A 14,941-nucleotide genomic window follows, 5' to 3' on the forward strand; every position below is an offset into this window, starting at 1 on the left:
TGTGTATTCGGAGGTGGTAGGCTAACAGGCCTAAATAGCCTCTTGGACCGAAGCGAGGGCGGACCCAGCGACACGTGACCCGCCGGGTACTAACAGAACGAGGTCGTGCCACCTGTATACTCATCTTTTTTGACTCCCTCGACCTCATATTTTCTTTCCACAATCCGACTCACCTGATTCACACGGCAAAGATGGCTTCAGAGAGTATTTCTGTCCCTCGCAACAAGCGTTGGTCCGCTGTCTCGGCCTCCGCCAATGCCGACATGGCATATCAAAAGTTCCTGAAGGAAACTCCAGATGCATATGAGTATGTGTGCGTCTGCAAACAACCGGGTGGTGAAGACGACGAGGAAGAGGAGAGTGAAAACGGGAAAAACCAACCGATCGAGTGTGACGGAGGCCAAACCTGTCTGTGTCGCAAGCCGGCTGCCGATCATCCTGATCATCCGTGGACGCTTACCAAGGCTGCCATGGATAAATTGACCACGTACCGCATCATGGTGGATCTGCGTGATCCGGATTTATTTTCTATGTACACTTTCAACGACCATTCCGGTTACGGCGCGATCGAAATGGCGCAGAATCTGCTGCTTGATTTCCAGGAAGCCTCGGGCAATTGGCAAGAGCAGTGGGTGGTGTGTGAAACGCTCGCGTTGTTGCTTGTTGGCGACTGGCTTGCACCCATGAATATGTAGGCTTATTATCCCAGTTGGGTTGGGGGGGGCGTTGATTGATTTGCGAATCAGTGAACTAAATCTTAACAGGGTCGACAATGGGGATCTTGCCCAAGAGACAGTGATTCTGCTTGAACATATGTTCCTCACCATGCTCGCTGAGCTCGAGAAGCAGGACTCTCTGGGCGCCAACTCTAATGTTCGTAATCTCGGTTTGATAATGGGATTTTATGCCAGTAAAGCCAGTGAGGTGCACTCCGCCGGCTATGTCAACACGGACACCGACTCAGAGGCGAAGACGTATCGAGGACAGAATTTTGTGCCCTATCTGCTCGGATATACCCGCAAACATAACATCGCCATGCACGGGCCGTCCGATATTGATAAGATCATTGCCGAGGGTGAGGAGGAGGCAGAAGAGAACGACGTCAAACTTCCAACTGCCAAGAAAGACCCCTGGAAATGGGCGACGGCTTTCAGGGCATACGAGCGTAAGAACCAGGCCGCTTCCCATGGTAGGCGCCGCAAGACAAAGATTGGTGGTGACTCCCTGGACATTACCACCTTTTCCAGTCAGGAGCGCAAAGCAGCGAGTTTCACCAAGAAAGATCCATTGACTGCAGACATGATCAAGGCGATCAAAGAAGGGTTGGTTCTTCAACTTGCATAAGTGATGGAGACTATATTCCCTTCTTCTCATTTCTCAGGAATGGTGGTGGGATAAAATAATAATAAAAAAAAAAAAAAAAAAAAAAAAAAAAGCCGTTGGGTTTAGATAAAGGACCGTTAGCTCTATGGTGGTGAAGATATATTATTATTATTATTGTTGTTGTTGTTCATATACGCATCTGTCAGCCCTGTAGGCCGGCATGGCTGAATTGAATATGCTCACACAAATTGTGGGATCCAAATATAAACAAATTGATCAAATCTGAAAGAACTATTGCTGAAGGTATTTTAACACCTCTAACTAATGGGTGGTGTGGTTCCTCTATCGCTTGGTGATTTTTGTCTGCCTTTCCGAGAGCTTAACATGTGGCTTAAGTACGGCTGAGTGCATGGGAAGCCCTGTTTTCCACACCCTATGGTCGTATGTACTGGTTTTCTCTTGAGAATAGTATATATATCGTACAGCCGGAGCAGGAAATAATTTTCAGAACAATACATGCTTGAGCACTACCAGTTCAAAACAAGCCCATAGCTGTTTGAAGCATGCCAATTCAGAAATCCCGGGCTTTCTTCTCCCTTTGGGGTTGAGTTCAAGTCACTTCGCCTTCGTCGCGGGTCCCCGCTCACCTGCACGATTCTGATTCTGAGCACTCCCAGTGCGAGGACTTCCCGTTTTCGGATATTGAATCGTATCCCTGGTGTCAACATTGCACACCTAGTGCTAGAAGTTATAGAGATCGCACCCCTATCACCCACACCCGCCCCAACTCTTGCTTTCAGAATAATATTGGAGCCAAGGGCTTTTTGAGAATTGACCGTGCGGATTCTATGCGGCTTAAGTTTGGTCAATAGTTGGGTGGGTGCCTCCCGGGTGAGTTAGAGGGTGATGCGGTGATGCCTTAGAGAGCAAAGAGGTTTTTAGGAAAAAAGCAATATGCGTTAGTGACAACCGTGCTCCTGCTTGCTACCCAATTTTCCCTCGGCATCTCTTCCCAAACCTCAGAGCGTCTTTTATCACATGGAAATTCTCCAGAGAGGTTTTTCTTTATTTTCTATTACTTTTAAAACCAAGAACTGGCTCCCAAAATCAGCATGTCAGATCGAAAACTCGGAGTATCACTCTCTGAGAGAGCAGGTAAAAGACAAAGGCAATGCCTAATCTCTGTACAGGAGGACAGCACGGACGAGGATTCCAGTTCTGAAAAGCTCCACGAAATATCTGCTGAAAGTATTACAATTGCGATCTTCTGTGCTCTGTCATATGAAGCTGTTGCAGTCAGATACAGCCTGTATCAAGAATTTACATGTCGTCCAAAGAGCATCGGTCCAATGAAGTATGTGTACTCTTTCGGGCGCATTGGGGAGCACAATATTGTGATAGCTCGGCCTCTTCAAATGGGAACTGTGAAGGCCGCCCAATGTGCAGCAACTGTCAGCCAACAGTTTTCAAATGTCTGATTCGCCTTGATGGTTGGCATTGAAGCCGGCATCCCCAACCTCCCCAAGCAGGACATCCGCCTAGGTCATATCACTGTCAGTATCCCTCAAGACAATCATTCTGGTGTGGTGCAGTATGATTTTGGCAGATATGAGCAAGACGAATTTGTTTTTAAAGGGTCTCTTGATAAACCTCCACCGATCCTAATAAGTGCAGATGGATCATTGGAAGAAGATGAAATAATGAACAAAAGGCCCCTTAGGAAGATTTTAAAAGAAATCACCAAAAATCATCAATTTGCTCGACCTATTGTGAATGATGTTCTTTTTGAAAATGATTTTCACCACATCAATAAGGGTGCTGATTGCGGTGGATGTGAAGCATCCAGTGAAAAGAAGCTTGTGCCACGACCTCTATGCCAGCAACAGCAGCCAGTGATTTATCAAGGCCTCATTCTTTCGGGTAATGGAGTTGTTAAAGATCCCGCACATCGAGACCACCTACATCGAGATTACAACACCGCAATCTGTTTTGAGATGGAGGCAGCTGGCATTGTGTATGAGATCCCATGCCTAGTGATTCGAGGGATATGTGATTACGCCGACACCCATAAACAAGATGGGTGGCATTATTATGCTGCTGCAGTTGCGGCCGCTTATTGCAAGGCTCTCCTTCGTAAAGCCAATGGTCAGGATGCGGAACAGACAGGGAGCATGAAAGAATTGATTGAAGGCCTGGACGGTTTGACTGAAAAAATGAACAAGATTTAGGATACACAGAGGCATGGTGTGTTCACTTAATGTATGCTAGTTGATTAAGTGAGCTAACAATATAAAGCATTATTTACAGCCAAGTTGCCAATTACAGCAGGGGCGGCATTTGACTCCTATGATAATCAACATGTTGAATGTCTTCCAGGAACCCGAGTTGAGCTGCTTCAAGAGGTTGGAGATTGGGCAAAATCACCAAGCGGAAAATGCATATTTTGGCTGAATGGCATGGATGGGACTGGAAAGTCAACGATCTCGCGAACTGTTACAGGCCGTCTTAAACAACAGCATTTACTCGGAGCGAGTTTCTTCTTTAAGAGAGGTGAAGGAGGCACAGCAAAGAAGCTTTTCCCAACATTGATAGAGCAACTGGTCATCAGCATACCTCACATGCTTCCTAAAGTCCGAAAGGCAGTCTGTCACGGGCTCGGAATAGTAGATATTAACGAACTGAATTCCTATCTAAACTATTGTAGCCATCGACGAGAATATCGAATCTGGGGGGAAAAGAGAAAAGAAAATCTATCTAGAGGAAGAAGGGGTTTTATAGGCGTTTGCTTGACATCACTAATGTCTTGTCTGGCGTGTCGGTTGTCGATGCAGCGTTGAGCCGTTGATGCTGCGTCAAACCGTCACAATTGGGGTTGTCATAGACCAGAGATAGTTGGTCAAGGATGGTATTATAGTCCCAGGTGTTGGTGTCTTCTGCATAAGATAACCGGGGAAGAACTAGAGCTTGGACTTTGCTTTCCAGATTTAGATAGACATAGTAGAACTGAGCCACTGCATCACCTATAGCTGGAACATCAATCATAAGCTTAGCCTTCATGGCTGCAAGCCAGGTATCAAACATCAAAGATTGACCGTTGAATTTCTCGGGATCTGGGAGTCATGGTTTCGAACGATGGGGTGGTTTGGGTTGATTTTTGATGGACTCGATTTCTCTCCGGAGGGCTTCGATCGTGGAAGAAAATTCGTTTCGGGGGGCTTGATAGGGGTCTATATTAAAAGAAGTAATAATCAATCGATAAGAAGGTCTTGAAAAAAAAAAAAAAAAAAAAAAAAAAGGGATCAGTTTGAGACTTGAAAAACTTGAGAACTTGAGAATACTTGAGTGTGCCAGCTCTGTCACGACATCTGGACTTTATGGAGAATGGACTTGAATTTAAGTGGAAATTACTGTTATATCCTGGCCAGCTCCCAACTGCGGCACCAGCAAAATCTCTTGATGGGAGCCTTTGGTATTTCCCTCCCTAATGTATAAAAGGAGGAATGAGGATGTTAATTATTATGTCACGTGCTCAAACTAGGATAGTGGAACATCCTTCTCATGGGTTCTACTTACCAAAACGGACTCCAGTTGGCGATTTATTCGCAAGGGCCCTAATCGATACAGGTAACGACTGACATTGGTCAAGCAATATTCGCAGGTGGTATGTATAAGAAATCCCTAATCTTCCTAGCGACTGCTAACAAATGCCAAACTCCAAAGGAAACCTCAGTGGTTTGGTCCAAAAACTCATGTCCACTACGAAAATGACCTCAATAGATGAGATGAAAACAAGCTGGTTGATCAGTCAAGACCCATCTCGCCAGGAAGTTTACATGTTTGTCTCCTTTCCTACACTCGTATTCTGAAGCTCTTCTAATGTCTAAATAGTATCCGAAGTGCAGCCTATCTGACCTCTGTTCTTACATGCCGTGGTACTCAGATATCCCAGCTACATCTAGTACCCAATGGCGATGGAAAGTGGACTATTAACAAGACACGTAAATAGGCTCCTCTGGCCACCAGGAATATATGCCCAGTGACTATCACCTCAACATTATTGTGCTCTGTTAGGGTCGTTTGTACAGTGTATATCTTGGCCGTCCTGTCACTCCTTTGTCGCCTGGATAGTTGCTCTTTTTCTTCTTCTTCTTCTCCAAATTGGATATCCTCGTCAATAGGCTGTCTTATCTAGAAAGGAATGAAACATTCGTTTTATCTACTAGTATCGAGCCATGACAGCCAGATGGGCTAGTATCAACCGATAGTGCCATATTCTAGTGCAAGAACACAAGAATAAACTAGTCGCGAAACCGAATTCAAATTGTACTTAACGATCATACCGTATAAATAGCAAGATAGTTTTCCATTACATCGATAGTTGATAGGACTAATTTCAACGCTATATAACCAAAATCTCAACTATCACAACTGTCCGCCATCGCATTATTGCAGCTTGAAAAACCCCCTCCATAAGCCCTTGGAGGCAAAGATACCGTGTGGATCCACTGCCCTCTGGACCTCTTTCAGTCTCTGCACGTTTTCATCGCCGTAACCACCAAAGACCGCATCAGCCTGTGCAGCAGACGCGTAGTTTATGTACAGATATCGGTTCGCAACCCCCGAATCCTTGGCCGCCGCCTCGACTCTGCGAACGATGTTTGCAGTCATTTTCTCGACAACGGAATCGTCGCTCCCATTGGACCATGCTGTAGAGATAAGGATAACTAAAGACCACGTTAGGAGACGTGGAGATCGAGGATTGAGAATGACTCACTGAAAAGCGGTTCGTCGCGCTCGATGCCGAGAGCATTACCGCCTCTTTGCTTCATGGCCGCGATGGCATTCTTTTGTAACGGGTAGCAAATAAAGTTGGGGACTAGACCGGGCACAGTCTTTATAGCCTCGACTTCTTGCTGGAAGATTCGGAGGCCTTGCGAGAGTAGGGAACGTGATGGAGAGACGCTCAATGTAGCGAATAAATTCCTACCACATAGATGAGTGGTAAAGAAACGCAAAGAAAAGAAAGGAAAGAAGAACTTACCGGGTAGTACCCATCGGGGTAGACTCGTTTACCAGGCTGCTAAAGCTGCTTATTGTTATGGACCGACTTAGCGTTGGTATCTGGTCGATTGCATGGAAGACCGGGGGATTCCGAACTGGCTTCCCGTAGCGTTGTGTGCCCATCAAGATAAACTCATCACTGTCGGAGACATAGGTGTAATACAGGTCATAGCCTAGCTCAACATCACTGGTAAGGTCCTTATCCGTGTATAGGTCATACACTTTGTCAAGAACTTGCTCAGACTGATTGGCAGAGTAGGATGTCATGCTGGTGAAGACAGGCCCCTGGGCAAACGTGCGAACAGTAAAACTCGTAACAATGCCGAAATTGTTACCGCCACCCCGGAGGGCGAAATAAAGGTCAGGGTTGTGAGACTCAGAGGCAGTGGTGATTGTACTGTTGGCAAGCACAACCTAGTCCTGCGTCAGAGACCAATCGATCTTGAATAACCCTCGGTGCACATAAATACCTCATACTCGTAAACATTATCCAATGCCCAGCCATACTTGTTCGACAACGGGGATGTTCCTCCGCCCAGTGTAAAGCCTCCCAGGCCGACAGTTCCTACCCTGCCGCCAACAAATGACAGGTTGCGAGATTCCAGGGCAGCGTACACTTGGACAGTATTTGCGCCACCTCCAACACGTGCCCTGGTGCCTTTTTCCAGCACCTCGACATTTCTCATCCGGTCCAAGTCCACAGTGACACCGCCCACTGAATTGGAATCCCCAGGGTTTCTAGAGTGGCCGCCACCCTTTACGGAAAAGTAGCACCAGTGGTCCACAAGAATGGACAGGATCTTAGAAACATCGATGGCACTAGAAGGCTCAACGCGACAGGCTGGGTGAACTTCCTGTTGCTTCGCGTCCCAGATTGTGAAATTGTCGCTGCCGGGGTAATGTAGGGCAGGGCCGAGGGTTGTGGAAAGTCGGGCACACTGAAGATGGTCAATATGTTGAACAAGAAGAAAGGCATTTGAAGAAACATACTGCTTGTTGACAGTTGCCGGGCACTGTCTGGTTCACATCATAAGCAGCTGCGTTGGCCACAGCAAGAAAGTAGGCAACTGAATCAAGAATTCGCACCATAATTAGCTGAAAAGATCCGAAAGTTCACTCTGGAATTCAATTGACGAGGACATTTTGCGGGCCATTTTATATATGGCTCCTCCAGTGTTGTCCATACTACCCCAGAGTATGGAATACACAGTAGTACCGCATTAGGATAGATATTAACCTCTGGTCTAACCCCGGTCTAACCCCTATATGGTAAAGCGTCATGCAGGTGTGTGACAAAGTGGGTCTACGCTAGCCTTACTAGGTTGCCACTATTAGAGTGGAGTACCCCGTCTCTTCTTCCTTTTTCCCCTCTCCAATTTCCACTTTCTGTCATCAAAGTGCATATCTGATTGCAATCATGAATGACCACGGTCTCCCGGTACATGAGAAACAGATTGCTTTACAGTCGTTCACGCAGCGCGTTGGTGCTTGGCCGGATGACGATTGGTCCGGCATTACCGATCCGAGACAGCGCCGGAAGCTGCAGAATCGTCTGAACCAAAGAGCTCGACGTAAGTCCAATTTTGGCCAATCGGTTATTAAGTTGGTATATCGCTCATCGCTTTGAATATGCGCACAGGGCTACGGAACAAAGGCGATAGTGAGACGCAACAGTCGTCGTCAGCGGCACTTGATGCTGCATACCCGGAGACGTCGCCGACGGATACCACTATTCACGCAACATCCTCGCCTACTTTGTTGCGGGAAATTGACAATGTGCATATCCTACACCTAGACTTTCCAGAGACCAAAGCGTTGATGCAACATCTGGAGAGCATAGCACACTACATGCTTGGTTCTCCACGTACCGATCTTCTACTCCATCTTACCCAGCTCAATTTTACCCGGGCACTCATGGAGAACACTAGAATCCTGGGACTCACCTCGGACAAATTACACGACGATGCCATCTCCCCGTTTAACACCACTGGACTATGGCAATATGACTTCGAGTATTGCCTTCCTTCCACTCTTCAGCCCACCATGACCCAGCGCTCTATAGAGCACCATCCATGGCTGGACCTGATTCCTATTTCGCAAATGAGAGATAATTTAATCCGTGCTGGAGAGTCATATGATGAAACAAAACTATGCCTTGACATGAAGGGGAGTGGAAGTGTTCGCGATGGAGGAGCAGGTATTATTGTCTGGAGAGACCCTTGGGATCCATCGGGGTGGGAAGTCACCGAAGCATTTGCTCGCTCTTGGGGTTGGGTCATCTGGAACTGTCGCGACCTGTTCCAGTCTACAAATCACTGGCGGGCAAAGCGGAACGAGAAACCGTTGTTTCGGACGTGATTGTACTTTTTAGCCAGAACAGCTTGTGTTTTAGAATTACGACGGAATACGAGGCATTGGCGGCCAAAAGAAACGGACACCTTGGAATCTCCGTAGTAGAATTATCTTTTGTCCTTAAGCGGAAAGTGGCTCAAGCTCAACCCGCTTGTCATCAGGTTGCATTAGCCCTTCCCAGGTTCCGTGGATACACCCTACCTACCGATGACGCACAGTAATCGACATAAACTATATAAATGAGAGGAACCTGTCCCTCCAGGGCAATAAAATTCTTCCTGATTAACGTGATCTTTCACCAACACGATGTCTGCCTTTGCCCTCGCACCAAAGCCAGCCAGCTTGCTCGGCTACCACCGAGTACTAGCGCCCACTGCCGGCGTCAAAGTATCGCCATTATGTCTTGGGACGATGAACTTTGGCACTAAATGGTACTGTCCCTTACGGAAATATCTGGAAATAAATACTAACCAAGCTGCTGTTGTAGGGAGGATTTCATGGGTGAATGCAGCAAGTCGCAATCCTTTGCAATCCTGGACGCTTTCTATAAGCTCGGTGGTAATTTCCTTGATACGTTAGTGGGAACCGCGATCATGCTGGAATCTCTCGAGTTGACTGTCTATATAGGGCGAATAACTATCAGAATGAGGAGTCTGAGATTTGGCTGGGCGAGTGGATGAAGGAACGTGGGAACCGCGATCAATTAGTGTAAGTGCACCTATTATACCATCCTTGAAAGCGAGGCATATGTACTTGTACTAACAAACCCAGCATCGCAACAAAATACACAACTGGATTCCGCACATCGCACCGTGACACTGAGCCGCTCCAATCCAACTTCGTGGGCAACTCAATAAAAAGCATGCGCATCTCAGTCGAACACAGTCTCAAGAAACTCCAAACAGACTACATCGACCTGTTATACGTGCATTGGTGGGACTTCACCACGTCCGTCGAAGAGGTCATGCACGGGCTAAACGCTCTTGTCCTCTCGGGCAAGGTTCTGTACCTCGGAATCTCAGACACCCCAGCTTGGATTGTTGTGAAAGCAAACGATTACGCGCGGGCTAATGGGTTGCGCCCGTTCTCCGTGTACCAAGGGAAGTGGAATGCCGGGTTCAGAGATCTTGAAAGAGAGATTATTCCTATGTGCCGGGACCAGGGGATGGGGATTGCCCCGTGGGCGCCACTTGGACAAGGTAAGTTCAAGACTGCTGAGGCCCGTGGCACCGGTGAAGCTGGCAGCACAAGGGCATCCAATATGAGCGACAGCGACATCAAGATGTCAGAAGCGCTGGAGGCAATTTCCAAAAAGAAGAACACCAATCTCCATGCCATTGTAAGTCCCACATTCCACAACTTAGCCAACTGAGCTAGCCCTCGCTAACCTTCTCGATAGGCGCTCGCATATGTCCTCCACAAAACGCCCTATGTTTTCCCTATCATCGGGCAGCGAAAGATTGAACACCTGGAAGCCAATGTCGACGCCTTGAGCGTGGCACTCTCCGATGAGGATCTCGACGAGATTGAGAGCGCGGTTCCCTTTGACATGGGATTCCCGATGAATTTCATTTTCCGAAACGGCGGTTCGAATAACACTGCCGCAGACGTCTTTCTGACTCAGGTATCTGCGCATATTGACGCACCGCCGCACCCTTCGCCGGTCAGTCCTCGTCAACTATAATTTGTCACGGTATCTAGTCGCTTCTTTGTACTTTTTATACATTGAATATGCTATCTTTGTTTTGTTCCATTATTCATGAGACTGAGCTAGAAGTACTGCAGTTGAAGAGATGTTTCAACATCCTGACTGATCATCATCATAATATTACATGACAACAAAGAAGCTATTAGACAGAATTCCTCTGCAGAAAAGCCATACAGACTAGACCAATGATAGGATCCTGCCTCTTTGCTGGGTAAGAGTGCCAGCTTTATAGCTTGGACTTGGTAGCTACCAACAATCAATAACTTACATTACTGTTCCTGAATAGTGCCAGGGCCGGGTCTTAATCTACCGCCAGAACCTGAATGTATCACCTTGTAGCCTTTTCTGATCTGGGGTTGATTGATAGCAGATTAACGAGAACTTTTTTTTTTATATGGAGGTATTTCTGATTGAAAAAACTATTGATTGTAAAAGGCTATATTCAGATACTCTGGCACCCATCATCTAACTATGTACATAGAAAAAGCACTGTAGACACGCGTCGAAAATGGACAGGAATCAGGGCTTCTAACTAATCGTGACTAATTCGCCAATTGGGCTGCCAACATATATTGTACGGCCCATCATATTCATACCCAAAGCGCAGTCACTCCTCAGTTCTTTGCACCGCCTTCTCTAAATCCTGGATTTTCCCCTTTAGGAACCGCAATTTCCGCCGAATATTCTTCTCCTTCGCCGGTGAAGATAAGAGAGTCGTAGACAAAGCCCCCACAGAGTCCTCCGGTAATGACGGCCGCCTAGGGACCCCAGATCCACCATACGTCGTGATCCCGGAACACGTGGCCGCCCCAGCCGGCCATGACGGCTACCAATCGAGGGCCTAAGTCTCGCGCGCCGTTGAAGCATCTGAGTAAGATAGCACATAAGTTACACTTCAGAATCAGACAAGGACAGAAATCGTGGTAACGACCTTACCCTCTAGTGTTGTAGCCTAGGGTTAAAAACATTGCACTGATCAGTATCCGCCAGATATGCCTCCCACCACGTAGATGCCAATCATGGAGGCGCCCCATGTGAGTGCAATGGACGGGTAGGTGCTAGCCTGATTGTTCGAATTGTAGGTGGATTGGCTGGTGCAGAGGCCCAAAGCCATAACAACGGTCGTGCCAAACCACTCGGCCAGCTCCTTCCGGAAGTAGTATCGCAATTTGCTCCAGCAATTGTGGAAGCCCCGATCATCGGGTTGGGCCACTCTGATTCCAGGACGGTCTTCCTACTCGTTACTGGCACCTCTGCCAGTGCCTCTTGCGCGGCTGGGACAGGTCTTTGGTGGTCTCTGGATAACTTGCCTTGCTCTTCTTTGTCCTCGTCTTTGGCCGCACTTTCCGGTTGCATCCCAGGGCGCACGACCCTAGGTAGTGGCTGGGCTAAACTTCATACCGGTTCACGGTTTTCTTCATTGTAGTTGGGGTTGTACTGGATATACTCGGGGTCAACATAGGCGACTGGCTGCTTTTGCGCTGGGGGTTGGGGCTCGGCCAGCGAGAACATTTTGCTGTCCCGCCGGGATTGTTCCTGTTGCTTTTCCTGGCTACCTTGGGGTCGTTTGAGAAACAGCTTCACGGGAAGAACCTTGGCTCGGTTGAGGCTCTTCATTGCGTTTTAGCATGGATCCAGGAATAGGGAATGTAATCCGTACCCTGACTGCCATGGGTCATCTTGTATGTACCCACTGTGCAACTCGGCAAGTGAATTATTCAACTAAGTACTCAATGGCTCAACGGAGAAGTGCACCGATTTACAGGAACAACTGTTTTATCACTCCTTGGACGATAACCCGAGCATGACTTGATCACCATTGTCCAGCGTGAATAACTCTGGTATAACTGCCAAGTCACACTTCAATCGGGGATGGAGAGGTCGACGTCATTCTGATACAGGGCATATGCAGCTTTGAAAAGGATATTGTCGACTAATATAACTGAATCGAGAGATCTGCTGGGATTAGTCACGAATGAGCGTCCTATTACGTGTAATACATGCTGTGTGGAGTTGATGCAGCCCTGATTTTCTCACGACAGCTGCTACAGGAACAGATACATTTCACGTCGCTTTCCAACTGCCAAGGATACATCGAGCCAAGACAAGAATCTACTGTGAAGATGATGAGAATAACGAGATTATGACACAGTCAACCTAAGCCTATATATCAATAATCAAAAATTTCCACCATAACCCTCTCCTGATCACAACAAAGCAGCTCCACAACATCGGCGTAAAAGATCTCAGTGACAGCAGCAGAACCATCTTGTCCACGCACATAAAAAGACCCAAAATTCGTAATATCTACCATAAGTTCCATATCTTGCTCCTTAGCTGTCAATCTGCCATTCAGGGTTGGCCATTCACCTTCTGACTCAAGCTGTATAAAGCAATTTCCTGGATTTCCGGGAGAAACGCGGAAAATTCGGTGTACTGGTTCCAGTTGGAACGCACATGCTGTTTGCTCTTCATCGGAATACCCTTTTGGATTGAAGAGACCGAAGGTGACATTTTGGTCTTCGTCATCAGAACCTGAGACCAGAAGTATCATTGGCGGTGACTGCGTGAGGTGGTTTCCGAGCTCACGAAGCTTATATACTCTATCAGACCAAGAGACTGATATGCCTTCCAGGAGGATATATTGTGGAAGCACGAAGCCGAGTTGGCTCAAGATGGGAAGATTGAAAAGCAATCCTGACGCAGGTACTCTCGTTGAATGGATGGAAGATACGCCTCTTTAGAGAATGCCTGCATCTCCGGTACCGAATAAGGCATTTTATCTTGAGGGAAGGGCCTGGTACAGACTAATGGGCCTAACAGCTGTGGCCAACCTACAAGTAGACATGGTTCTTATGGTTTGTTGAATCAGCACAGTAGTTCATATGGTAATTGGAATGTAGGGGCCATACTTACCATATCATTTTCAATGGCTCGATCAAATACATCGTAGGTAATGTCATGCCCCGACTCTCCAGGCCTGTAGAATGCTTCAAGCAGGCAGTCGGTGACCCTTTCTACCTGAACTAGACATTCCGCATTCACAAAATTGTGAACACCAATACCACTGTGATATAGATGCAAAACAATCATCAATCGTAGAAAAGATTGAAACTCTCCTCTAGGAATTGACTGATCAAAATCTCTTGACCAAGAAGAAGGGAAGTGTGAGGGAGGGGGATGCTCAGAGCCCAGAATCATCACTTTAGGATTATTAGGGTAACGACGCCGATTTCTGAGCTCATCGAGAACATCTGTTTAATGCTCATCATCGTATTCATCTCTATCCTTCTTGCAGATTTTTGCTCGGTCAAGGCTTGCCATACTCTGGAAGAAGATAGCTCGCTCTCTGGTACCAAAATAAGCCAAGTCAATATCCTCCAGTGAGTCGTTAAGAAGAATTACTGCAGTGCGCAAAACATCATGAGTGGAGAGTCCTCTGGGTCATTTTGATAATGATATGACGCGAAACGTAGCAGACATTGGTGCATAATTGGGATTGCGTCCGCGAGAATCGAAGTTAGCTCCGGGGGAATGGTGCTTGACATGAAGTCTGCTAGACTTGTTTCCGTCCAGACTGGAGCAAGTCAGTGTCAATCTCGGGTTTCACTTTCACAATTCTCGCGAGACTCATATTTCATTGACTCTGTCTGAGTGCAAAAGACATTGAATATGTTCTCAAACCAGCGTTTCTGGTCCATTTTCAGAGTACCCATAACTATAATTTGCTTTATAATTCCATATCTCCGAAGGAGCTCATCTGGGTAGTAACGGTCAGTACCAATAGAATCAGGGAAATTAAAAACATACCGCGTGTTTGTACAGGAGGAGGAAATTCGAAGTCTTCCGGTTGGGCCCTTGATTGTGATAAACCCATTGTGTTTCTACTGTATACTACTTACGTGCCCAGGGGCGGTTAAAGACAACCGTATTCCACCCGCGGAGATAGTGCATTCCAGTCTTCATGTTATCTAAAACCATCCACAACTCCCCACATACAATGTAGTCAAAGTATGCTGCATATTTCAACCCTGTCAAAGAACCATTTTCCAAACATTCCTTACCAGAAAACATGCACTTTACCAGTGCCAACTGTCTGCAACCAGGGAGAACTAGGGATTACTTTCAATAAAACCCACAACTTGTTGGTTTTCACAACGGTCTGCAACCATACCAAAGTCTTGGAGCAGTCACCATCCATACTCAAAACCATGAGACAGCGTGAGTAAAATTATGCATAATGGTCTCCATACAGTAAGGCATCCCTCTTGTCTTGTGTTAATAGTATCATGCTACCAGCTGATACTATTGCCAATCTATCTCCCTCTCTTTTTGATAGCGTGCACAGCTATGAAAATGTATGTATTATGATACTCAGTGGGTATATGTAGTAGCAAGCTGGAAAAGTCTTTCTCAAACATCTCATTATACATAATTAATGCGCCAGGGACAGAGTACTATATATGAGGATGTTGCTCTTGGCACACCACTACATGA

At 46.7% G+C, this 14,941-nt stretch overlaps 8 protein-coding genes across 8 annotated transcripts; 4 read left to right on the top strand and 4 right to left on the bottom strand.

Moving 5' to 3' along the window:
* On the top strand, positions 1–1,397 carry ASPGLDRAFT_53997 (uncharacterized protein). Its single transcript, XM_022548056.1, has 2 exons — positions 1–691; positions 765–1,397. The coding sequence occupies exons 1-2, from the start codon at positions 192–194 to the stop codon at positions 1,342–1,344; spliced, it is 1,080 nt and encodes a 359-aa protein (XP_022405988.1). The 5' UTR covers positions 1–191; the 3' UTR covers positions 1,345–1,397.
* Positions 1,398–2,567: 1,170 nt separating this feature from the next.
* ASPGLDRAFT_1489893 (uncharacterized protein) lies at positions 2,568–3,660 on the top strand. The gene is made up of 2 exons (XM_022541989.1): positions 2,568–3,567; positions 3,619–3,660. Exon 1 carries the CDS (start codon positions 2,811–2,813, stop codon positions 3,549–3,551), a length of 741 nt encoding a protein of 246 aa, XP_022405989.1. The 5' UTR covers positions 2,568–2,810; the 3' UTR covers positions 3,552–3,567; positions 3,619–3,660.
* Positions 3,661–5,766: 2,106 nt separating this feature from the next.
* Positions 5,767–7,473, bottom strand: ASPGLDRAFT_21450 (FAD-binding oxidoreductase; the record flags this gene model as incomplete). Its single annotated transcript, XM_022543099.1, has 5 exons — positions 5,767–6,047; positions 6,098–6,306; positions 6,365–6,798; positions 6,855–7,322; positions 7,375–7,473. The coding sequence occupies 5 exons, from the start codon at positions 7,471–7,473 to the stop codon at positions 5,767–5,769; spliced, it is 1,491 nt and encodes a 496-aa protein (XP_022405990.1).
* Positions 7,474–7,774: 301 nt separating this feature from the next.
* Positions 7,775–8,808, top strand: ASPGLDRAFT_78511 (uncharacterized protein). Its single transcript, XM_022549972.1, has 2 exons — positions 7,775–7,955; positions 8,024–8,808. The coding sequence occupies exons 1-2, from the start codon at positions 7,802–7,804 to the stop codon at positions 8,740–8,742; spliced, it is 873 nt and encodes a 290-aa protein (XP_022405991.1). The 5' UTR covers positions 7,775–7,801; the 3' UTR covers positions 8,743–8,808.
* Positions 8,809–9,023: 215 nt separating this feature from the next.
* ASPGLDRAFT_161566 (uncharacterized protein) lies at positions 9,024–10,645 on the top strand. Its single transcript, XM_022542488.1, has 5 exons — positions 9,024–9,167; positions 9,224–9,310; positions 9,364–9,444; positions 9,508–10,075; positions 10,136–10,645. The coding sequence occupies exons 1-5, from the start codon at positions 9,043–9,045 to the stop codon at positions 10,418–10,420; spliced, it is 1,146 nt and encodes a 381-aa protein (XP_022405992.1). The 5' UTR covers positions 9,024–9,042; the 3' UTR covers positions 10,421–10,645.
* Positions 10,646–11,420: 775 nt separating this feature from the next.
* On the bottom strand, positions 11,421–12,061 carry ASPGLDRAFT_31033 (uncharacterized protein; the record flags this gene model as incomplete). The annotated part of the gene is made up of 2 exons (XM_022543996.1): positions 11,421–11,591; positions 11,846–12,061. The coding sequence occupies 2 exons, from the start codon at positions 12,059–12,061 to the stop codon at positions 11,421–11,423; spliced, it is 387 nt and encodes a 128-aa protein (XP_022405993.1).
* Positions 12,062–12,561: 500 nt separating this feature from the next.
* On the bottom strand, positions 12,562–13,147 carry ASPGLDRAFT_226370 (uncharacterized protein). Its single transcript, XM_022543203.1, has one exon. The coding sequence runs from the start codon at positions 12,996–12,998 to the stop codon at positions 12,615–12,617; it is 384 nt and encodes a 127-aa protein (XP_022405994.1). The 5' UTR covers positions 12,999–13,147; the 3' UTR covers positions 12,562–12,614.
* On the bottom strand, positions 13,095–13,755 carry ASPGLDRAFT_226365 (uncharacterized protein). Its single transcript, XM_022543202.1, has 2 exons — positions 13,361–13,755; positions 13,095–13,296 (listed from the first exon to the last, which is right to left on the bottom strand). Exons 1-2 carry the CDS (start codon positions 13,643–13,645, stop codon positions 13,279–13,281), a joined length of 303 nt encoding a protein of 100 aa, XP_022405995.1. The 5' UTR covers positions 13,646–13,755; the 3' UTR covers positions 13,095–13,278.
* Between the last annotated feature and the right edge of the window lie 1,186 nt (positions 13,756–14,941).

Source organism: Aspergillus glaucus (assembly GCF_001890805.1).
Source record: "Aspergillus glaucus CBS 516.65 unplaced genomic scaffold ASPGLscaffold_1, whole genome shotgun sequence".
In the NCBI taxonomy this organism is placed as follows: domain Eukaryota; kingdom Fungi; phylum Ascomycota; class Eurotiomycetes; order Eurotiales; family Aspergillaceae; genus Aspergillus; species Aspergillus glaucus.

Excerpts from the sequence above, each read along its gene's own strand:
- ASPGLDRAFT_53997 (XM_022548056.1), top strand. The coding sequence starts at position 192 with ATGGCTTCAGAGAGTATTTCTGTCCCTCGCAACAAGCGTTGGTCCGCT. Across the intron at positions 692-764 it reads TGGCTTGCACCCATGAATAT|GGTCGACAATGGGGATCTTG; the intron begins GTAGGCTTATTA and ends AAATCTTAACAG.
- ASPGLDRAFT_1489893 (XM_022541989.1), top strand. The coding sequence starts at position 2,811 with ATGGTTGGCATTGAAGCCGGCATCCCCAACCTCCCCAAGCAGGACATC.
- ASPGLDRAFT_78511 (XM_022549972.1), top strand. The coding sequence starts at position 7,802 with ATGAATGACCACGGTCTCCCGGTACATGAGAAACAGATTGCTTTACAG. Across the intron at positions 7,956-8,023 it reads TCTGAACCAAAGAGCTCGAC|GGCTACGGAACAAAGGCGAT; the intron begins GTAAGTCCAATT and ends ATATGCGCACAG.
- ASPGLDRAFT_161566 (XM_022542488.1), top strand. The coding sequence starts at position 9,043 with ATGTCTGCCTTTGCCCTCGCACCAAAGCCAGCCAGCTTGCTCGGCTAC. Across the intron at positions 9,168-9,223 it reads ATGAACTTTGGCACTAAATG|GGAGGATTTCATGGGTGAAT; the intron begins GTACTGTCCCTT and ends CTGCTGTTGTAG. Across the intron at positions 9,445-9,507 it reads GGGAACCGCGATCAATTAGT|CATCGCAACAAAATACACAA; the intron begins GTAAGTGCACCT and ends TAACAAACCCAG.
- ASPGLDRAFT_226370 (XM_022543203.1), bottom strand. The coding sequence starts at position 12,998 with ATGATACTTCTGGTCTCAGGTTCTGATGACGAAGACCAAAATGTCACC.
- ASPGLDRAFT_226365 (XM_022543202.1), bottom strand. The coding sequence starts at position 13,645 with ATGATTCTGGGCTCTGAGCATCCCCCTCCCTCACACTTCCCTTCTTCT.